The sequence below is a fragment of the Bombyx mori genome, chromosome 15 (assembly GCF_030269925.1).
Source record: "Bombyx mori chromosome 15, ASM3026992v2".
Lineage (NCBI taxonomy): Eukaryota > Metazoa > Arthropoda > Insecta > Lepidoptera > Bombycidae > Bombyx > Bombyx mori.
Genome location: NC_085121.1, coordinates 4,221,241 through 4,246,198, shown reverse-complemented (window position 1 = coordinate 4,246,198; position 24,958 = coordinate 4,221,241). Strand labels below are relative to the sequence as shown.

Genomic DNA, 24,958 nt, shown 5'->3' with positions numbered 1-24,958 from the left:
AATTTTGTCGGTTTCTAAAAGCCACTGTACAACTCGCTTATGTTACAAACGCACTTAATTATTTTAATAAAACTGCACGATTTCCACTTCGTATCTGAACAGGTTAAGCACAGAGGTTATTTAGCGATTTTTGCTAAAAGTAATTAAACGCATATGGATAAAAAAATACTCAAATAAGCTATTCCTACTTTTAGTTTTTTGATTATGAAATTATATTGTCGGATAGTCCCTCTTCGATATGCTATAGCTACTAACCTAGGTGAGCTACTACCTACAGCTCCGGTCCTTAACCTGTTAAGTAATGAAATTAAGCAAAGTTCATTCCTTGAAGTCATCGTGGCGTTAAGACGGCCGATGTATTCGTGTTGAGCGATGCACCGGTCTTCGAATTTCAGGCGGGTACCAATTTCTCTAATAAAATACGTACTCAACAATTGTTTACGATTGATTTCCACGGTGAAGGAATAACATCGTGTAATAAAAATGAAACCCGCAAAATTATAATTTGCCTAATTACTGGTGGTAGGACCTCTTGTGAGTCCGCGCGGATGGGTACCACCACCCTGCCTATTTCTGCCGTGAAGCAGTAATGCGTTTCGGTTTGAAGGGTGGGGCAGCCGTTGTAACTATACTTGAGACCTTAGAACTTATCTCAAGGTGGGTGGCGCATTTACGTTGTAGATGTCTATGGGCTCCAGTAACCACTTAACACCAGATGGGCTGTGAGCTCCTCCACAAATCTAAGCAAAACAAAAAAAAAAAAACATAATGGCTATAGATGGTGTAGAAGTAGGACGGTACTTTGAAATGTCGGTTTAAAATACATATAAAAAAAAAAACAATGAATACCTTTTAGTAAATCAATTGAAACGAAAGAAGCTCAAGTGATACCAGCCACACTCCGGCTATACTACCCATTGTGGTGATCAATCCCTATGAAAATCACAGAGTGTAGTATCATTGCTCTTGAGTTGTTAGGTCTCCTTCGGAGGCGCTCGGGTAGTTGTTAGCAAATCCCATCCCTTCTGGCTGAGCCTTTGCTCGTCCACCTGTCCCGGTGAAACTGGAAAGGCCTCCGGGACACAAAAAAAAGAGTGTAGTAACAACAGACTGACGAATTCTAAACTGCAGCTCAACTTAAATAATTCATAAAAATCTTTTGTGACCAAAATACTATAGAAGTATTCTAAGCAATCTATTCTTATATTTTTTATAATTGAAATCGTCACAAGGCTGTCGGTCTATGTAAAATTATGTGCAAAATGTATTTTTTTTTCTGCGGAAATCAGGTATCGGATTTCAATGATCGATGAAGTGGAAAACTCATTGACTCATTTATTGGTAGTTTTTATCGACTTTATAGGTCCACGAACTATCGCTCACTAGACTAAAAGTAATTTTTATTGCTTTGGTTCTTACATGAACGAATCCACGACTCAACTAATGCTAAATAGTTACTGGAGCTCATAGATAGATATAAGCCTGGCAATTACACCATCCACATTGAGACATGAGTTCTAAGCCTTAGTTTTTGTAGTACAACTGTTACTACTCCCTTCAAACCGAAACGCATTACTGCATTATAGCACAAATAGCAGTAATGCAAGCAAACGCATTACTGTATTATGGCATAAATGCATTATGGCGCAAATGGCAGAGTAATAGTACTTAAACGTGCGGGCTCACAAGAAGCCCTGATCATCAGAAATTGCGGGGCAAAGATTTGTGAAAATATAACTTAGTTTGAGGAAATTGAATGTGGAACAACAATTAAAACATATATATGTAGGCCTACCACAGATATACAATTGTTATATAACAAAACAATTTAATCCATATGTATTAATTATCCATATTCAGCGATAAGGCCGCCGATTTATATACCGACTTTTGTTTTATTACTTTACTGTGTACATATTAAGGTGTTATATAAATAAAGAGTTATTATTATTATTATGGGTTATGGATATATTTTTTTTCTCAGCTAATGCTGGTAAGTGTGAACCTAGCACGGGCTTACGCCAAGTGAGTTGGTTCATTGTGTAGTGTTGTAGGGGTTTGAGTAGTGGATGTAAGGAATCGTCGCACTATGGAACAGGTGTCGAGTATTACAGATTTTTGTAAAGCGATGTATGAATATTTATTAAGATCAAGTTCTGAGAGCGATGTGTGTAATGATTTTGGAATGAGTCCGGTTGATGAAATTATTATGGGTATAATTTTAACGGTGTGTTTATTATTATTATTATTATTATTATGCTTGTCACGAATAATTCAAGCTAAAGCTAATCGTTTAGTTGTTGTCTGTACGCATACAGACGATTCAGTCATCAGTGATATAAATAGTAGATCTTTATTAGTCTCTAACTCTGACTCTCTCATCGATAAGTTATTAGATCTGATTATTCGAGTCTAACATATTAACGATTCAATGTAATGGAAAATAATATGTAAATTAGCACCCAAAGTAACTACCCGAGGTCGTAAACAGCAAAAGGATAACCGACCTCATGGAGGATAAGTGACAGAAGTGAATCTTCCCACCAAGACGAATAAAGGTGCGCAGACTTCGTGCCAAGGAAAACCAGCCCATTCTTAAGTATCAAAATTTCAATACATTATAGTCCCCTTAAATACTGTCCGACTATTTCATCAAAAAGCAATTGATATTGTTTTAATTGTGAAATAACCCACGTCGATAATATACACGCCGCTATACCTCCTATAGACTTTCCACTTACTATATGAACAATAACAATTGAATAACAAATCATATTTTTTACGTAATACGCACCGGATCTTAATAAAATACGTAACATGCTACACAAGCGGCAGTTCTTATGACATATAAAACGAGTTCATTCGAAAAATAAATTAGCCTTTTTTTCGTAACTTGAATTAAGAACCGTGGAATAAAATAATAAATATACTAATAAGTCCAAATGTAAGCATTTAAACAAGGTGCAATTTTGGTCCTTTTTTTTTAAATACTCGTATTACTTAATAACTCTATACAGTTAATTCTTCTTTTTTTTTAGCCTTTTATTCAGATCCATACTACAATTATATGACTAAATATAATATTATATAGAAAACTTAAATTTTATTTAAACCTTAATCTAGCCTATTATTTGAATTTTTCTTATTTTCTGCAGATCTGTTTGCCAATTGACAAAGGCCTCCTCCAACCTTTTCCACTCATGTATTTCTTGAGCCACTCTGTTCCACGTGATGCCTGCCACTTGTCTTATGTTGTCCTTTAATTCTATAAGATTTTCTTCATTCTTCAGCGGAAGTACGTTAAGGGCTGCGACGGATATTTTTGTGTCTTTGTAGTTGTTTTTTTTTTGTATTGTTGGAGGGTTGTGGTCTTTATCCCCCACGAGGACCAGTCGGCTTGGGAGAAGAGTACATACAGAAAGTCATAATCAGTTGTCACGCACTTTTTTTTTAAACAGCCCGATTTATTTAATTTCGGCCCGCATGGTTGAATACTTAATAATAGTGTAAGAAAAAATGATTTTATTGTAAAAAAAAGCGTGGGTTGCTTTTCAGGATAATATCAAAATGACCCTTCTACTCTTATCTGCTCATAAAATACTTATATCTACTGATACCATGCACCCATTTAAAATATTGAATCGTCATCGGTCCTTAATAAGTATGCCAAATTTCGAGTTAATCCGACGTTTTGAAGGAGGTCAAAATCATGTTTAAAGATCTCGTTACATACTAACATACGTATGAAGCTACTATTAGCGTATTAAAATACGATATTTCGTTTATAACTCCGTCAGTTTGTAGTCGAATTATTGTGGTAGGCTACTTGCAAATCCATCGACGGATTTCTATGCCTACATATATAGCTTTTGTCTGGTTTGGACGAGGTGCTTCGCTAAAACATATGTTATTTTTTCTTTGGCAATGTCTCAACCTTCCAGTATTAAGTAGTTATAATTATCTTACTTGAATAACACGCAACGACGGGGTAGCCGTTGTACTGTTAAAAGTGAGACCTTACAACTTATGTCTCAAGGTGGGTGTCGGCATTTACGTTGTAGATGTCTATGTGCTCCGGTAACCATTTAACACCAGATGGGCCATGAGCTCGTTCACCCTTCTAAGCAATAAAAAAAACCTGTGTAGTATATTTTGATCATCAAACCAAATAATCATAATAATGACCAGTTGAACATTATGCCCGATGACATGAATGCGAACGATTGATCACACAATTGTTTTTTTATCATGGATTTCGCGGACGGCTCGTGGAAATTTGTTAAGAAGCGAACAATCAACAATCTGATTATAACAATCGATCTATTCAGCCTAACGCGAGATTGAGTATATTAGCTACAAATTTCCAACGAAAACTCGTCCGATAGGTATTTGAAGTTAATTTAAAATTCTCAACTCAAAATTTCTGGTTAAGAACCCGAACAGGCCAACGGATCCATTAAACTGATTTATCGTCGACATTTTTTATGATATGATTTTTGAAGGCGATAAATATATTTTTTTTAGCTGCTTGGCATGTTTATCAGTGAAAACGGAGTTTCTCCGCGGAAATTATGTAATGTCCAATGAGTCAAGTCCGATATTTATGTGCCATCTACCTGTGTGTTCGAGAACGATATTGTCACACCGATCTCGGGGCATTTGCCCGTTTTCGTAATAGGTGACTTGGAGTCGGTTAACGAAGCCGTAACCCGTATCTATAGTTGAACGTTGAAATAAAATAATTTTATTAAAAATTATATGCAATAGCCGACTTCAAATATGTCGAGATACGATCAAATTATTCATTGCCTTCGTAAAATTTCGTACTAGATTTTCAATAAAATGCATTTAAGAGACATTGTATTTTCCTTATGAAAAATAAACATTTTTGGGATATGACTATAGCAGTAGCGGATTTGTACACGCTAATTTACACAATGGCTGAAACAATTAGTTTTTGTATTAGAGTAATGCTGGAATAAAATGTGAAGCGATTGGCAAGTTAGAAAGTTCCACAAGGATTTATTTATTTAGTATATTATTTAAGGTACAATGGCGTACAAAAATATATACGAGTACTTACAACGTTGATATCCACATTAAGTAAAAATATACACAAATTGCAATTAAAACTCAATTTACTTGCTTCAAAAGTAACTTAAGTAAAACTTAGACATTAATGTAAAGTCTGAGGTGAGCAATTATAATTTAAATATAACAAAATTTAAATGTTAATGAAATATCTAATATTTATACATAATCTAAATAGTCAACAGTTGGCTGTTACGAAGAAAACTATAGAGTACAAGAAACTTTGGAAATCATGCGAATTAAACCGTAAAACTAGTTTTAATCTATAGTATCTACGACACGTGAAACCAAAGAAAATAGTATCCATCTCTTAATGAAAAGCACGTTTTTTTCAATAATAATTTGCTGGTTGGTACCCTAAGAGGCTATTCCGGCTACAACCGGACGAGTAACTGAGCTTACGGGCTCAACCTAAGAGAATTTGCTAATACTAGCCCTAGCAAGAGCAGTGCTTCGCAAAATCTACTACCGGATCGGAATCGCGATCCACTGAGAAGAAAGATCCTGCGTGAAACTCAGCGGGCAAATTGACACGTCGAAATAAAATAATTTTATTAAAAATTATATGCAATAGCCGACTTCAAATATGTCGAGATACGATCAAATTATTCATTGCCTTCGTAAAATTTCGTACTAGATTTTCAATAAAATGCATTTAAGAGACATTGTATTTTCCTTATGAAAAATAAACATTTTTGGGATATGACTATAGCAGTAGCGGATTTGTACACGCTAATTTACACAATGGCTGAAACAATTAGTTTTTGTATTAGAGTAATGCTGGAATAAAATGTGAAGCGATTGGCAAGTTAGAAAGTTCCACAAGGATTTATTTATTTAGTATATTATTTAAGGTACAATGGCGTACAAAAATATATACGAGTACTTACAACGTTGATATCCACATTAAGTAAAAATATACACAAATTGCAATTAAAACTCAATTTACTTGCTTCAAAAGTAACTTAAGTAAAACTTAGACATTAATGTAAAGTCTGAGGTGAGCAATTATAATTTAAATATAACAAAATTTAAATGTTAATGAAATATCTAATATTTATACATAATCTAAATAGTCAACAGTTGGCTGTTACGAAGAAAACTATAGAGTACAAGAAACTTTGGAAATCATGCGAATTAAACCGTAAAACTAGTTTTAATCTATAGTATCTACGACACGTGAAACCAAAGAAAATAGTATCCATCTCTTAATGAAAAGCACGTTTTTTTCAATAATAATTTGCTGGTTGGTACCCTAAGAGGCTATTCCGGCTACAACCGGACGAGTAACTGAGCTTACGGGCTCAACCTAAGAGAATTTGCTAATACTAGCCCTAGCAAGAGCAGTGCTTCGCAAAATCTACTACCGGATCGGAATCGCGATCCACTGAGAAGAAAGATCCTGCGTGAAACTCAGCGGGCAAATTGACACGTCGAAAATAAATTAAATATATTTTGTTTAAATCTGTACTATAGATATATGTGTTCAGCGTTGGACAGCGGGCGCTGTGTGTTAGCCCGCGCGCCGCCAGTGCTACCGGGCCAAGAACGACGCACAGACGTCGCGACGAACAAACAAACCAGTAAACATGAGTGCAAAGTTCCTTTATCTCGCCGCTTGCGTTGCTTTCGGTAAGACCTCTAAATAACTCTTACAATATCCACAACAAAAAAAAAAAACTATTTATTCTTAATACGTCAAGGTCCTCTAGTTCGTACGTTCCGGCTATTAGTCTGGTATTTCAATTTTAAAGGTTATTATGCTATTAAATAAACCCAGATATCGAATTAATTTAGCGAGCGAGCGATTTAAAATGGGTTTCCTTTAATTTGCACTTATAATTTTTATAATTGTGCTGCTAGGGGTGATGTTTTTTTTATGAATTTTTATATTTGATAGAGATTTTACACATTCAATATTGACTGATTAATTACCGCTGGTCTGATGCTGTGAAAGGAAATTTACGTGAGCTCCAAGTGTCGGACTGGCAAGGGGTTGCGCAGCGCCGGGATGAATGGCAAAGCTTATTGTCGCAGGCCAAGACCCACTTCGGGGTCATAACGCCAAGACTTATTATTTTTAGTAGCATAAATAGACAGAGGCTAATTTGATGTTAAGTTGTCACCGGAACTCAAGGACAATTCAATATGAAGTCATTCATCTTAAGAAATATGGTTGAAGTTCAAATTGTATCAAAGTTATCGCTTCCAACTACCACTTTTCAAGTGGGAAAGCTATGTTTTCATCGCGGCTGAAAATGTGGTGGTACCAAACCTAGGATGATTCGCTACATATCCTTTCTCCAATTTTGTAAATAGATGCATATTTGATGGGATTCATTTTCTTTTGAGACATTATTCCTTGTACCTATTTGGGACAAGGCGTAGCACGTAGTTACCATCATACTGCTTCTCTCTGCTGCAGATTTAAATACTGCATTATAAATTGTGAGTCAGCAATTATGTATTGCCTTATAAATAGTAAGTCAACATAGGGGTATTGCTGAACAAATAGCCATCGAAAACAAAATGCCCCGTGAGATATCAAGATGGGCAGCGGAATTTACAGTCTGGTGGATTCTGGTCGCCCCGACACTTTATACTAGACGAGCCATCAGCTAGCCTGTGTGTGTGTGTACAACAATTGAAAATGTACGAATTATACATTTCCATGATGCTAAAAAAACATTTCTTTTCTCTTTTCAATACAAAACAACACACCGTATATTAAAACCATTATGATTCAATTCAAATATTAAATCACGAATAAACAATACGAATATTGAGCCCCACATATAATACCTAATACTTGTTTTATTAATAACTCGGTCGCAAAGACTAGACTGACTCGTTTTACAACATATACATTTGTGGCTGAGAATGAATTAAAAAAAGACTTTATACATCACATACTTATCGGCAATAGGCAAAGGTTGGCTATTGTTTAAAGTAAGAAAAATTTTCATATTGGACGTGCAACGATATTAATTGGAAAAAAAAAACGATCATTTAAATCTCTACAGTAGATTCTTGTGTTATTGGCTCACAATACTGAAAATAGAGTGGCGATCTGTAACTGCTTTTTTAGTATAAAAGCAGAAAATGAAGAATAAATTTGTTAGTTAATTCTTAAGAAGAGATTTAAATAGATTATTTATCTCACTCCATTTTAAAATTAGAAAAAAATACATTCGTAAATACAGATAAGCGTACGGCCTTAAGGGTAAGTTGTCACGGTCGAAATAAATTAAAACTTCTTACAGATATTTTGGATAATATAAGTATACAGCTCAACTGATATTGACCTTAAGTAACTCGAAGAGGTCTAAGTGACTTTAACTGCTCCCCTCGGGACATAAGAGTGAAGTTTCAATCTCATCAGTACAAAGTCTGAGCTATCCTTTAACGCGTGGTTAATTTGTTGCGGAATTAGATCAAATCGTAGCCATATTTAAAGGCACATTGCAGCCCTACCAATAATGCGTAAGATAAGACATATGTTGGGCCAATTCGGGTAAGATAAGTAACTGGTAATATACGGAACGCGGAGAAGGTCGTAGTTCGGAACTCATATATATCCAAATTTACCTTGTAAATTTTGTTAGTCTGATTTAGATTTTTTGCAAATATCTTCTGTACAATGTGAACTGTCGCTACATAAAGGGTCAAAAAAATATTCATACAGAGCTATGAACGTGGAAGATTGATATCGAGTGGTAAAAGGCTATTTCGTGTAAGCGAAATTTTTGTAACATTACAAGACACACATTCAAAGTTTAAAATTTGGAAAAAATATCAAAAATAAAACTTATTCAGCTATTTCGGTGCATCAAACTTAACTGAAGTTCAATTAAAACCACCGAACTGTTGATGCTAATATCACATAACGTACCTCCAATTACAAAGGCATAATAAATGTCGGTATTAGGCGAAATGTTGTTTATAAACCAAATACCCGCCTTTCATCCTCGATATGTATTATTAGACGTCAATTATCAATGAACTCTGCAGTTTTTTAATTAAGAATCAGATGTTGTAACGTACGCATATCGGCGGTTCGACCCAAATAGATCATATTGAATTTATATTTTATGGACACTGCACATGCGCACCTGCGAGCCTTGAGTCTCGGACCTCTATTCCGGCTCCCTTTCGAATTTATTGAGCAACGGACCAAAGGAAATCCAATTCGAAACAATTATCGGTGTGAGGCCGACTTTTAATTGTTGATAAGACCGGTCGAATTGAAGTAATTTGTATTTATATAGTTTCTATGCACATTCCTAATGAATACGAATTCGAAAGAAACACACTCAATGATTTGCACTGCATGTATAGAAAATTGCGTGGGGGATCCTATTTTAGTTAGTTGATTTCCATGATAAAGCAATAATATTGTGTGATTGAATCAAACCCGAAGAATTTGGTATTACGGCTTCGACCTAATTTTTCGAAGTTAGTTCTTAACATTAAGGGAGGCGGAGCAAATACCAATTTAAAAAAAATCTGTTATAAATTGTTTTTGTACTCATTAAGTTATGGCACTATGTTCTGGACTGTCATACAGATGTCTCATACAAAAGACTTTAACGAGCGTAACACATATTTATGAATCATTTAGTTTATTTTATTGTTGGGAATAAAATTAAATGAAGTGTTAAATTTATTTAATCACCAGTAATCTTACGCGTGAAAAAGGTCGATCAACGACTGCCTTACATAACCGTAATTACGATTTGTCAGTAAAATAATAAAGGAACGCAAAACAATTAACACGCAACTTTTTTTAGATTTTAATCTTAATGAAACTGTACACTCGAACAAAAGACTTCAACGAGCTGTAAGCCTATCAGTCATTTATGATGTAAGTTTATCAGTCATCTTAGATTCGCAATTCGTTGTAATAAAGGGAATTAACACTGGTTACGCTTCGATTTCCCAACTGTACTCGTTGCTAATGTGATTAATATCACAGAATAACTAAAAAAAAATTAATTAACGCAGTGTCACATATAAATACTCACTGGTCCGTAAAAAAGAGTTCAACGAGCGTCTTACGTAACCGTTTGTTATTAATTGACAGTCAAAATTGTAAGCATGAATAGCTCCAAAATAAGGTATTCTTCACGGACATAGCTCTTTCATAGAAAAGAGTTCAACGAGAACTTTGCAAAATTTATCCTCAAGTAAACTTTAGTTATACCAGCTGCCTTTCCAAATAAAGATAAAATTGCGTACCCTGAACTTATTGTTTAATTTAAGTTAACTATGAGAAAACATATATTAAAGCAATAATTTACCATATTTATCAATAGAATATATGACACTGTATTTTGCTGTGTCTATCGTTCTAAACGCCCCCAGGTTGTTATTTGCACAATTTAATTTGATATGATCACGCCAGATAACTCGACACTGTCAACAAAAACTATAAAAGTTTCAACTCAATCATAAAATGAAGCAGCGACAAGCAAACCTTCAAACATTTATTATTTAACCAATAAAAATTTTATATGCTTAATTACGAATACGACGTGGGAGCTTAATATTTTCAGTGGCTGAGTGATTTATGATCGCGGCTCCAAACCCATTAACAAAGCTATTAAAATTTTCATATCTGATAATCACGTTCCATATTTTAATCGTAAAACATAAAATCCGGGCTTTGTTTTTTTATTTAATCATTATTGTTTCAATTAATTCTAATTTTAAATTTCACATGTTTTTTTTTGTTGTTGTTTCAAAATGCAAATTTAATCGCATCACTACTTCGATACTTTCTTCACTTTCGTCGGCGGCTCTCAAAGTTGGATGTTGGAGAAGCGAATAGAATATTCAATATGTGATTTTGTTGCAAGACGCGCTGATTGTGAGGTGAAACCGCACGTTGTTACGTAACCGTCTCGTTAACGTTTGACATCTGACACATAATGTATACGAATTCAGTGTTTTGCTGTTAACGCCTTATCTTTACGTAACCCGTCGTAGTTGATAATAACGCAGAAATGTGTGATCATCAAATAATCGAGTCGATAAATATTCAAGAAAACGCTTCTACCAAAAACAAACCACAGTAGAACATCTCCCTATTATCGTCTTCTGTAAATATGTAGGTATGTCGTGGAGTACAACCTCTTTGACAGGTCATACGACCTACTAGGCATAGACTAAAACGGAGACTTAACATCGTCGCTGTCAAACCGAAATCTGCTTTGTGAAAAAACTCTATTTTGCATTAACGAGTAAAAACATTTTCGTATAAAAATTTATATAAAAGTGAATTTTTAGGAGCTATGTCAAATGAAAGCTATAGATAAATATTAAAGCTATAGACACATAACAGTTTTTTTATACGATAGATAGGGCTGTGAACTATACGAAATGGTCAAAAAGTAAAAAGTGCAGATTTTGGTTTTTTTTTTATTGCCCTTGTAGGCAGACGAGCATACGGCCCACCTGATGGTGAGTGGTTACCGTCGCCTATGGACTTCAGCAATGCCAGGGGCAGAGCCAAGCCGCTGCCTACCGTTTAATACTCTCCACAAGCCTTGTTTGAAGAAGGACATGTCATAGCGCTCGGGAAACACCGTGGAGGGGAGCTCATTCCATAGCCGGATGGTACGTGGCAAAAAAGATCTCTGGAAACGCACTGTGGATGACCGCAGTGGCTCCAGGTAGTACGGATGAACTCTGCTCCGGTGGCGGGCGGTGCGATGGTAAAAACGAGATGCCGGTATCATCTCGAACAATTCCTCAGAGCACTCCCGTTGGTTTGACAACGACGACATATATCAAGTATGTGACTCCAAGAGTGTGACTTTTCTAAAATGGACAAGTCAAAGGAACGAAGATGACCGCTCATCCGAACAAGACGACGGGAAAAATAGGAAAAAGGGAAAAAGAAAAGGTTTTACGACTTAACACCTAAATAGACGACAAACAAACAAACCGATCGTTCAATTCACACGAAAGTATTGTGTGAATTTATCACATGAATACGTACCGCTAATTAACAAAATTTCATTTGAGGAAGTCATGTCGTAGGATCCAAAATAACCATTCCGAATATCGTAGTATATTAAATTAGTAGAGACGATTCTACGAAAATAGATGACAAATTAACGAGATCGTTATAAGCAATCTCTATATTTAATCAACATTTGGATTTTTTTTTATTTTTTTTATTGCCTTTTTAGGCAGACGGGCATACGGCCCACCTGATGGTAAGTAGTTACCGTCGCCCATGGACTTCAGCAATGCCAGGGGCAGAGCCAAGCCGCTGCCTACCATGATACTTACATAATTACATCAAATTTTTATTAACTTCGTTTATGTCTAGAAATATGGTTTGTGGTTTTTGAAAAAACTAGAAATCTCATAATAATGTATATACACATATTAATTTATTTATTTATACAATTTTACGAGACTTTTAGTAATATAGCTATTTTAGGTCATATAAAATATTTATGTTAAAAATATGGTTTGTTTAAAAATTTTCTATATTCAAAGCTGAATATTAATTATCATAAGCAGATTTAATTCTAAACTTGCTCTATGGTTTATAACTCTAGATCGAGTTTCAAACTTCTTTAAAGTTGATTAAGTTGTATTTAAGACCAATGTTTAAGCTTGTCATCGAAATATATAGGTATATGGTGTTTTTTCTATAAAAATTGTCAATTGTTTCGCCAGATGCTTTTAAATTTGTTTTCAATTTGAAAATCCAAGGCAATTTTGAAAATAACAATACGAACTAATATACATTAAATTTACAAATGAATTAATTTAGAAACGAATTAAATTTAGAAATGAAAATAACAATGAAACTCGTTCACGTTTTTTTTTTTATTGCTTAGATGTGTGGACGAGCTCACAGCCCACTTGGTGTTAAGTGGGTACTGGAGCCCATAGACATCCACGACGTAAATGCGCCACCCACCTTGAGATATAAGTTCTAAGGTCTCAAGTATAGTTACAACGGCTGGCCCACCCTTCAGACCGAAACGCATTACTGCTTCACGGCAGAAATAGGCAGGGCGGTGGTACCTACCCGCGCGGACTCACAAGAGGTCCTACCACCACTAAAAACGTTTCACCATTACTCACGTTTTACCATTAATACGAAATCGCACTTACAATGTAACTCAATATCTGTCATTAATCCTTATTAAATAGATAACAACGCCTCTACAAATGTATCTTAGATCAGATACAACAATAAAACAGACAGATTACATTTGTAATTGTTGTAGACGTTATCTATACTACACAATCGCGTACGAATTATCAAGCTAATAAAACGTAATAATCTAGTAGGCTGCGACCAGAACACACTCCAAGGCGACCGACTCACGACTACTTTCCCCTGTGGCAACGCACGCTTAAAGTGCTGCAACAAAATAGTGATTTAATTCAAAAGAAATAATTGCTTTGTTTCATAACTGTTATATGTCGTAATTAAAGTCATGTACATATCATATGTATCATGTACATATCATATGTCATGTACATATCATATCACATGTACATATCAAGTACATATTTGTCATTAAGTCAAAAGAATTTTCAGATGAGTTTCAGATGAGTATCTTAGTGATCACACGCTTAAAGCGTGTTTCCGGAAGACGCGATCATATCACTCACCATCAGGTGGGCCGTGTGCTCGTCTGCATACAAGTGCAATAAAAAAAAATTAGAACTTCTATCTCAAGGTGGGTGCCGCATTTACGTTGTAGATGTCTATGGGCTCCAGTAACCACTTACGACCAGGTGGGCTGCGAGCTCCTCTACCCATCTAAGCAATAAAGAAAAAAAAACACGTATCTAATATTTCAAAATGATATGATCTCTGGCGTCAAGGAAAGTATTCAGGTTAATGGCAAATAATTCAAAACAAATTGCTAACGAAATATCTAGGAACTTTTGGCTATTTCTGTGGGTCCTATTTGGATTGATAATATCTATTTGAGTCAGAAAAAAATACATACGTATCTGCCTGCGTTTAGAATAACTTCAGTTCAACATTGATAACAATTAAACTATATTATCACATGTCTATAAAAAAATTAATGATTCAAATAACGTTTCATTATGACCGCCACTTGACAGCAACGATTGCTTACGACGCACGTCAAGGCCACTGAAAGTATTTTGTAATGTTATAGTATTATTTTAGGCGACTACTCGAATTAGCAGTTCATTTCTTCACAAAATATCGAATGTCATAAAGGTTAAGTTAAGCGTAGATATACCGCGGAGACCGACGTCGTTGGTCGTCGACTATCGCCTCGACGACCCGTCGGTCGGGCGTCCTCGGGGTGGCGCCGCGTGTCTGGTTGTAGTGTTGACCGCGGGAACTCCCCTACTCTGACCGGGTTTTGACCCCGGACGGAGATCGGACGTCCGGTGTAAGAGTGCAGAGGAGTCATTTAGTGGGCGGGTCCTAAAATTCCTTGGGCCCGCGGTCTGCTTCCAACACCTTGCAGATCGTTGAGTCCCACATACCCCGCGCGCCCCCTAGGCGCGAGGATTTCGTAGGAGGTTCGGCCCCCGGCCCGAAAAAAAAAGCGTAGACGTGAGTGTGGTTCACTGGGAACACTAACTGTCTAAATTGATTGGAATCGTACTATATTCAATGTTTTTACTGGTGGTAGGTCCTTTCGTGAGTCCGCACGGGTAGGTACCACCACCCCGCCTATTTCTGCCGTGAAGCAGTAATGCGTTTCGGTTTGAAGGGTGGGGCAGCCGTTGTAAATATACTCGGGACTTTAGAACTTATATCTCAAGGTGGGTGGCGCATTTACGTCGTAGACGTCTGTGGGCTCCAGTAACCACTTAACACCGGGTGGGCTGTGAGCATTTCCGCCCATTTAAGGAATAAAAAAAGATAGCAAAACACCACCAGTGTGCTTAGTGTGAGTTTTAACTTCTCGATCGCGTAAAAGTTAACTCAAATTTGTATGGAGTTGGAACTCGCACTAAGCATGCAGCACTATCGATACGATAGTATTATCTCAGTTCGCAGGAAGCGCATACCTCAAAGCTTTGAGAAAAAAATACAATGAATAAATAAACATAAAACTAAATAAGCATGAACTGTTTACACTCGCATGACCATTCGATTTACGAACACTATTATTTAGTAGGTTCGTACTTTATTATTTAACTGGTTCTTACCACGATTTCTAGTTAGGATTAAAGATTTTTTTTACTTTAATGAATAAGCTCGGTTCATCACGTGATTGTGCTGAGAATTCCGATTCACGTAGTTCTAAAAGAACAAAAGCGCTCGTTAATGTTCAAAGTACTGCGCAACAGTGACGTGCAGTATAAGTGTGGCACTGGACTTGTTAATGAGCGCACTAAATTTTTAAGCATAATAATTAGTAGTCACGGTCAAGTTGTAGTAACTTCGAGAATAAGACCTAGTCTACAATATAGATCTCGGGCAATCGAAGCAAAAAGACTATACATTTAATTATTTTTTTTTAAAATAGGGTAGCTTAGTCAAGCTTGTGCTCAGTTATTATAGAAGCTGGTAAACATCGCAACTTGAACACCACCATTCTTTTTGAGACAAGAGCTCGTAAGCTCAATTGTATTTATTACTGTCTTCTTGCGTATATACCAATCAATCATTTTCATTTGCAATTGTTTTGAAAGCAATTTTTATGGTTTCTGAATTTTTTTTACTTCAGCACATGTAAGAATTCAACGAACTGCTGCGTTTTGTATGTACTTCAATTATGAACTGTACAAATTCATTATAAATTTTACAGCACAGAAATACATGTAACGTGTGAGATCCCCGCGTTATATCGGGAATAAGGATGTATTATTATATGAGAGACTGAAATCGTGTAAAACAAAAATGCGTTATAATAGTACCGTATTATAAGGGAGATCACTGGAATAAGTAGTTTACAATGGGTAATATAAGTCTTTGTGATTTCCCGAAATTTCGGTGCGATTGCAAGCGACATGATCGTGGGTAAAGTTCTAAAAATCTAAATGTCGTGGTGAGATCTCGTCAAATAGTAGTGTCTATAAATAATTTACGTTGTGTACAGAGCATGTGCCAGCATTGTATAAATAATGCTACAAAAGTAAAAGTCCACGAGGTTGTTGATACCCTGGCCGACATAACGTTACTTCACTCACGAGGCGGTTTTGTTCATGAACGTTGATTGACGTCCTTATAACAATAGTGCTAAATTAATTTGACAGCTAGTTTATAAGTATGTGAACTTATCGCTAATGAGCATTAATTAATTTCTTCACAATCGATTATTAAACAAAAATTTAATTTCAAACGAAACTATTTTATTCACTCCTCTAGATGCGTGACCGAGCTCACTCGCTGTTAAGTGGTTACCCATAGACGTTGGCTGACCCTGAGAAGATAAACATTATATTATTATAATTTAAAATATCTGCTGTTTTGCTCTAGAAATCACTGCTTTACTAATAGACTTCCATATTTCTTCCCTTCGTTCTACAAGGCGTTCATACATAATATTTCGCTATAGATAAGGAACTTTGCAACTTAGTAACCCTAGTTAATTCATTTTTTTTATCCGACTTCTCGTTTATTAATATGCACAGACTTATGGTATACTATTTAAATGATATACTATTAAAAAATTAAAAACTTCTAAGGAACCAGTTTAATAAGTTTTTTTTAATGTATTTGTGCGACTTCCAAGCTGTTTCGTAATTAATCGATTTGAGGATCAAACTACTTATACGTCATCTTCGCTATCGAACAAAACATAGATTCAAATATCTAATCTGACATGATCACTATTAATTTACGATTTCAATGAGCAACTCCACGGCTCCACTAACGAGTACTCATTTAAATTCATTCTAGTGTTTAAATCGGCTCATGACCAGCTATGCAGATTGTAGGAAGTCGATTGCTAAATATTAAAACAGTTAAGTTAGTACATTAATTTCGCAAAACTTTGCGAAACCATAGGCCGATACCAAAACGCCAATTTTATTTCGAAATCGGGGCTCGGCTGAACGAACGGATAAGTAACAACATAATTGTATCGAATAGGTACTGTTGTGGAATGTTACTTTATCTTTGTATCTAGATTTTAGTTTGCAAAGAAAATCTGAGTAAGCAAATATTTGCTGGTTACAGAACGTCTTGTGTGCGCGCACGGATAGATACTACAACCCCTACCTATTTCTGCCGCGTTGCAGTAATTCGTTACTGATAATAGATTCGCGAAGCAGTTGCTCTTAAGTTGTTAGGTCTCTTTTGGAGGATTTCGGGCAGCTGTTAACAAATCCCATCCCTCCTGACTAAGCCTTTGCTCGCCTACCTGTCCTTTTGAAACTGGAAATGCCTCTGGGCCACCAGTAATCCCTCAATCAGAAGAAAAAAAAAAAAAAAAAAAAAAAAAAAAAAAAAAACGGTTTCGAATACTGGGGTAGCTTGTATTATTTTGTCATAGGGTATTTATACACAAGGTCTCTGAAGCACACACCACACCATTCAAAACGGTTTATAAACAAAGATACAACATAGCTAAGTTCAATATAGCTTCAATCTATTCTTATTTTACTAAATAATGTATAGCATGACGCGCTGCCAATAGATTTTGCTGTATTGAATTCTATCATAATCACTTGTGTATTCGCTTGAAAATTCTCGTGTAGTATATTGGATATCCGTAAGAGAAATACAATCTAATTACCGCTAATTGCGTCGTCCGACCTCAAACAGCGAGGCTTGCCCAACGGTCACACTTCACATCACGTTTTCACCCGAGAGATATTGTATGAAAGCGTTGTGTCATGAACTAGAGGTTACATTACAAGTCTATTGACATCAGAGTGACTTCGATAAAAATACTCACACTCTGATAATACCGTATGCTTTTTCTTTGGTAGAAAATTATGTAAGAAATCGCGATCAATCTTCAAAAACTTTTTTTTTTTTTTAATTTTCGATTAGTTCACCGAAAATTTCCTCGAAACAGTCAACTGGCCTAAGATATGTCAAGATGGATGGTGTCACTTTGCTAAATTTACAGGCTGTGGTAACAACTTATCATTAGATGAGCAGTAAGCTAGTTTTCACAATATGGCCTTAACAATGAAAGGTTCTAATAATAAGTGTACGTTTCATTTTAATTATATAATATGAAGTTATTTTTTACTTCATCGTAAAAATCGCCGGTGTGTACGTGTTAAGTACCTACGTATTTTCTTAAGACAATTGGTACTCTGCGAGGTTTTAGCTGTGATCTACTATGAACTAGTACGAGTTAGTGTTTGCAAATTTTGATTTCTATCAAATGTTTGAATGATGATTTTTTTAATTTTTTTATCAAATGTTGAATATCTGTCGTATAAAATAGTGAAATCTATCAAATAAGAAAATTACTATTTATAGGGTATATAATCTTGTAAACATGTGACTTGGGACCTTGTAATGAGCGGTAATATTGTCATTGTGGGTTACTTTAGGCTCCGCTTACTATACTCCAGTAACGTCACTTGGGCAGTTTGTCTGTCTTATAAAGCCCTTTCACGGTATGCACTTTCATAACCAAAATTAAATTAAGCACATTTATTTTGCTTACTTTCAGCTAACGCGGGAATACTTCTGGAGCACGCTCCACCATGCCCGGAAGAATACGGTGTCCAGGTAATTTAAACTATTCTCTCTCAAGTACAAGTACTCTCTCTCCTGTATTTCTTCAAGTTCCAACATGTTTTCTCCTTCAATATTCCTCTATCCTATCCATTTCTTCGCTCACTCCATTCTTACACATGTCGTCCTCACTTCCTCTTGTATAAGGTGTCTTCTCATACGGTCCTTAATTGATTTCACTAAATTACAAGATCATATTCTACGCCTTCATATGGCCATGAGCCGCAGTAACCATTTAATACTAGGTGAACTGCGTATTTGTTCAACTATCTAGTGCATAAAACAAATCTAAACGTAGTTCGAAATTGTACCCGGGCTGAGCGTAATCTGTTACGCCGACGACACGTTGGTCGTGGCTCCGGGGAGGGACTACCGGGAGTCTGCCCGTCTGGCGTGCGCAGGCGTGGCACACGTCGTCACTAGGATCCGACGGTTGGGGCTCGAGGTGGCGCTCGACAAAACCCAGGCCCTGATGTTTCACGGGCCGGGACGAGCGCCGCCTGTGGGTGCCCACCTCGTGATCGGAGGCGTCCGCGTCGGGGTCGGGGTGACCGGTCTTCGGTACCTCGGCCTCGAACTGGACGGTCGGTGGAACTTCCGCGCTCACTTTGAGAAGTTGGGCCCTCGGCTGATGGCAACGGCCGGCTCTTTGAGCCGGCTCCTTCCAAACGTCGGGGGTCCCGATCAGGTGGCGCGCCGCCTCTACATGGGGGTGGTGCGGTCGATGGCACTATACGGCGCGCCCGTATGGTGCCACGCCCTGACCCGCCAGAACGTCGCCGCGCTGCGACGTCCGCAGCGCGCGATCGCGGTCAGGGCGATCCGAGGATACCGCACCGTCTCCTTCGAGGCGGCGTGCTTGCTCGCCGGGGCGCCACCCTGGGACCTGGAGGCGGAGGCGCTCGCTGCCGATTACCGGTGGCGTAGCGACCTCCGCTCTAGGGGGGAAGGGCGCCCCGGCGAAGGAGTAGTTCGAGCGCGGAGGCTCCAATCTCGGCGGTCCGTGCTGGAGGCGTGGTCTCGCCGCTTGGCGGACCCGTCGGCCGGCCTCCGTACCGTCGAGGCGGTCCGTCCGGTCCTCGCGGACTGGGTGGGCCGCGACCGCGGATGCCTCACCTTCCGGCTGACGCAGATGTTGACCGGCCATGGGTGTTTTGGCCGGTACCTCTTTAAGATAGCCGGAAGGGAACCGACGGCGCAGTGCCACCACTGCGCGGACCGCGACGAGGAAGACACAGCGGAACACACGCTGGCGCGTTGCTCTGGATTCGACGAGCAACGCGCCGCCCTCGTCGCGGTCATTGGAGAGGACCTCTCGCTGCCGCGCGTCGTGGCTACGATGCTCGGCAGCGACGCGTCCTGGAAGGCGATGCTCGACTTCTGCGAGTCCACCATCTCGCAGAAGGAGGTGGCGGAGCGAGAGAGGGAGAGCTCTTCCCTTTCCGCACCGATCCGTCGCCGTCGAGCCGGGGGCCGGAGGCGGGAATACGCCCGTACGTCCCGGCCCCTGTAGGTGGCGGCCTCCCCCCGGTGAAGGTCAAGGGGCGACCTGAGGGGGTGAGGCCGCGCGGCGCGCTACCAGCACTCTAGCGCGCTGCCGTGGAGTGAATAGAGCGACCGGTCGACGGTGTATCGCATCCCGACCCGGCAGGCTGGTTCTGGTCCAGCGGGGTATTCCGGGACACCAGCGGCACCGTCTGGGCGGCCCGACGGGCTGCCGTACCGAGACGGCTGACGTTTTAGAGCCTTCGATTCGCCTCGAAGGCTCCGTCGGCTGGGCGTCCTTGGGGTGAGCCGCGCCGTCTGGTTGTAGTGTTGACCGCGGTAGCCCCCCTACCTCATCCGGGTTCTGACCTCGGAGGGGATCGGACGTCGGGTGTAAGAGTGCAGGGGAGTCGTTTAGTGGTGGGCCCTAAAATCCTTGGGCCCGCGGTCTGCTCACAACACCATGCAGACCGTTGAGTCTCACAAGTCTCACATACCCCGCGCGCCCCTTTTGCGCGGGGACCTCGTAGGAGGTTCGGCGCCCTACCCGAAAAAAAAAGGTCACAATTGATTAGAGTATAATGCGAACTTTGCCGTTTCAATCATAAGACAAGGCTTCTTCTTAGAAATACTTAGAATAATGGTCTTTGTCCGTGTGATTAACCCAGTGAGTTCCTCGCCGGATCTTCCCGGATTGAGTCCCTTGAACTCACTTACCAAACCAGTACGTTTTTTTTTTATTGCCCTTGTAGGCAGACGAGCATACGGCCCACCTAATGGTGAATGGTTACCGTCGTCCATGGACTTCAGCAATGCCAGGGGCAGAGCCAAGCCGCTGCCTACTGTTTAATACGTAGTTGGAATAGCCCCTATGCTATCAAAGATTAGGTAGCGAGAAAAATTCTCGTGAGATTACTGTACGTTCTACCAGCAAAAGACCAGTAATTGGTCGGGTTAAAGTCAAAATAATTACCCTGAAAGTTTTCATGTTCGATTTCAGGCATATGCGCATCCCGAGCAGTGCGACCAATTCTTTCTCTGCACTAACGGCACGCTCACCGTAGAGACCTGCGAGAACGGGCTTCTCTTCGACGGAAAGGGTGCAGTTCACAACCACTGCAACTATAATTGGGCTGTTGATTGTGGTCACAGAACAGCGAATTGTAAGGATATTTTTATTAGAGTATCTTTTTAAATTTTCAGGTCACCATTTTTGAAACGAAGTTCCTTATGGGACGATGCGGAGGGGTACCCTAACCTGAAAAAAAACGTCCGTAACGTAAGATTTTTATTAGTAATGCACACAGTATACGACTTAACTTTGTAATAACGTACAAAAAATAACATATTTTTTTATCATTCATTGACCACGATCTCAGAGCATTCGTTTGCGCAATACACTAACTCTTATGCAAACAACCGGGAATGAAGTGTACCACAATAAGTTCGCACGTTACCGAATGATCGTGAGTTGATGGGAATGATCTCCAGTTTTATTTTCTTTATACCTCGAATAGAACTTAAAATTAATATTTTTATAATAAGGAACTTCGTTCCTATCCGGTGTCCCACGACACCACACATCTTTTTTTTACGTGTGAGTGATTAATTCTGGCCCAGAGACCTTTCCAGTTTCACCAGGACAGGTAGGTGAGCAAGGGCTAAACCAGGAGGGGTGAGATTAGCTAACAGCTACCCGAGCGCCTCCAAAGGAGACGTAAAAACTCAGCCCTCATTCGAAGATACAAAAGAGTGAAGGTGCAACACAACTCATGCCCGAAATTCCTACTGTATTGGATTTATAATTATGAGACCTATGAAAAGAATCATTGCCTCGTGACCGAAACAAGCGAGATGATCAAGTCTACCATAACAATCAAGTCCTTATCACGTTCGACACATCGAAGTCGTCGTGGCCTAAAGGATAAGACGTCCGGTGCATTCGTATGTAGCGATGCAACGGTGTTCGAATCCCGCAGGCGGGTACCAATTTTTCTAATGAAATACGTACTCAACAAATGTTCACGATTCACTTCCACGGCGAAGGAATAACATCGTGTAATAAAAATCAAACCTGCAAAAATTATAATTTGCGTAATCACTGGTGCTAGGACCTCTTGTGAGTCCGCACGGGTAGGTACCACCACCCCGCCTATTTCCGCCGTGAAGCAGTAGGTAATGCGTTTCTGTTCGAAGGGTGGGGTAGCCGTTGTAACTATACTGAGACCTTAGAACTTATATCTCGAGGTGGGTGGCGCATTTACGTTGTAGATGTCCAGTAACCACTTGACACCAGGTGGGCTGTGAGCTCGTCCATCCATCTAAGCAATAAATAAATAAAAATCTATATCTAAGCTGTAAAATCTAGAAAAGTGCAACGTACCTAAAAATATTAATCGTAGGGTGTACTCATATCAAGCAATACTCATAGTGCCAGTGTTCAAATACCGCAAACAGGTACCAATTTAAAGAAAAAGTGTCCCTAACACGTGCTCACGAACAACTTTCACGAAGAAGGAAAAACCAAAACCCGCAAAATTTGGGGACTACAATCTTACTCGTTTTGATATTAAGCATTCAGGCATTCCAGATTGAACACTGAGACAGCTGTCGTTCAATCCGCTTGAGACGTCAACCTCAATTCTCAGAGTGAATGGCGGTATTCATATTATTATACTACCTATTATAACACTCCGATTTCAGTAACCACTGAATCTAAGATGGACCATGTGCTCATTCACTGATAAAATACATACAACGTAAAAATTACAGATGAGATTGCGGCTAAACTGACCCCTTTGACTACGGCTTTGACCAAGTCTCTATGATTTTATTAATACAAGTTATATATGCTCTTTACCACAGTGGAACCTCTATCAACACCCGGATGCGAATACCAATTCGGTATTTACCCAGATAGCCACGAGTGCTCCACTAGCTACATTAAATGCGCATATGGTGTCCCGGAACAATTTCCCTGCACCCCAGGCTTGGTCTACGATGAGCGCAGTCACAGCTGCAACTGGCCTGATCTCCTCCAACCCTTCTGTAACCCCGAGGGTAAGTCCAAATCTTGTTGTCAAACCGAAATCTCTGAATTGTATTGAGTTATATATCTTCTAAAAGATTTTTTAGAAAATATGGTTTTTTGAAAAAAATCATGTCTTGTCAGTTGCTTCAGGAAAAAAGACAAACCAACATACATGCTTTCACACATCTTCATTGTAAATGATAAGCAGCGGTTTTACCAGTACTATGGTCGTCCATGAGTGATGATGACCACTCGAATTCTGGTGGGCCGTACGTTTGCCTGCCTATAATAAAATCTCACCTGACAATAACAAGAAAACATGAAAACCCTTTTCCTTGATCGTGTGTCTTCGGCTAACCCAACCGGTTTCTAATTTAAATCGACTTAGTCACCTCCTAACCGCAGTATTAAAGTGTTTGATTATTTGAAATGAAAACCGCGTAATAAAAGAGTCCCCATGAACTATATGGTTTCGTTGTTGAATAATAGTTACATATTGCATTCAGAACGTACTTTTCTTAGGAATCCACGTTACTGATAACGAACTAATAGTCAAACTACAGGATTAACTAATATTAACATCAAATATTCAAAGTGGCTTTGAAAATCTGTAGAAGATCCCTCAGCAATGGAATTTTTGTGGCCGTCCCTGTAATGATCAGCATAAAATTAACCAGTTTGTCTAGAAGTTTCGACGGTAAAAAAATTATTATTCTTTCAGCTGTCGTTGGCTTCAAATGCCCATCAAAAGTACCAGCGAACACTCCATCGGCTAAGTTCTGGCCGTTCCCCCGCTTCCCCGTACCTGGAGACTGTCACAGGCTCATCACCTGCGTGGAGGGTCAGCCCCGTCTTATCACCTGCGAAGAAGGAAAAGTGTTCGATGATCAGAACCTGACCTGTGAAGATCCAGAGATCGTTCCTCATTGCGGTCGCGCGTAATTGCCTTTCAACTGTATTGCAAAATGAAAACGACAACTGTCCATAATTTTTTTATCTTTGAACAGAGCCTCTCTAAACTAACAATAAGCTTTTATTGTTATTTAACGAATTGCAAGATTTGATAATTAAAATCTACGCTTGATTAATTAAAATTCTTATAAAGTATTCAAACTATATAAAAAACTAAAATTACTACAAAAATAAAAAAGAGATAAACTTTGATTTGAAATGACGTACTTGCGTTTAAATATACTCGTACATAGTTCGTTTTCGTTTTGTGATGCTTTACGTAACTTATTTACTCTGAGATTGGATCCTTCTCAAATAATACTATTTATTTCCCTATAACCAACAGAAAATAATGATTACAAATTTAAACGAGCAAATCAGTTGCCGAATAATTTAAAATAACCACGTGATATTAGGTTACCATATAATTTATATCTGAGACATAAATATATATATTTTGCATATTTCTGTAAATATACCATTTGAGATGTGAAAATGTAAATACGAGAGAGAATATTGATACCAATAAAACATATAAAATAAACAGACATTTTATTGAAACTGCCAACTTGAGTAATAATCCATGTAGTCCAATGACTTTCTACAGACCTTCGTCAGGTAACAATGAAATGCGTAGTATTTATCTCTTTATGTGAAACCCAAAAATTCTACAGCGCTCAACAGTATCTTAGCTATATTCTTGGCATAACTGATGTTTTTGAGCC

At 38.5% G+C, this 24,958-nt stretch overlaps 1 protein-coding gene across 1 annotated transcript; it reads left to right on the top strand.

Moving 5' to 3' along the window:
• Nucleotides 1-2,304: 2,304 nt before the first annotated feature.
• On the top strand, nt 2,305-24,777 carry LOC101740197 (protein obstructor-E). Its single transcript, XM_004928567.5, has 6 exons — nt 2,305-2,558; nt 6,568-6,723; nt 18,702-18,760; nt 21,252-21,414; nt 23,117-23,311; nt 24,004-24,777. Exons 2-6 carry the CDS (start codon nt 6,681-6,683, stop codon nt 24,222-24,224), a joined length of 681 nt encoding a protein of 226 aa, XP_004928624.1. The 5' UTR covers nt 2,305-2,558; nt 6,568-6,680; the 3' UTR covers nt 24,225-24,777.
• The last annotated feature ends 181 nt before the right edge of the window (nt 24,778-24,958 follow it).

Bases quoted from the DNA above. Each gene is read 5' to 3' on its own strand.
- LOC101740197 (XM_004928567.5), top strand. From the start codon at position 6,681: ATGAGTGCAAAGTTCCTTTATCTCGCCGCTTGCGTTGCTTTCG. The intron at 21,415-23,116 runs GTAAGGATATTT...TCTTTACCACAG, and splicing joins TGGTCACAGAACAGCGAATT to TGGAACCTCTATCAACACCC. The intron at 23,312-24,003 runs GTAAGTCCAAAT...TTATTCTTTCAG, and splicing joins ACCCTTCTGTAACCCCGAGG to CTGTCGTTGGCTTCAAATGC.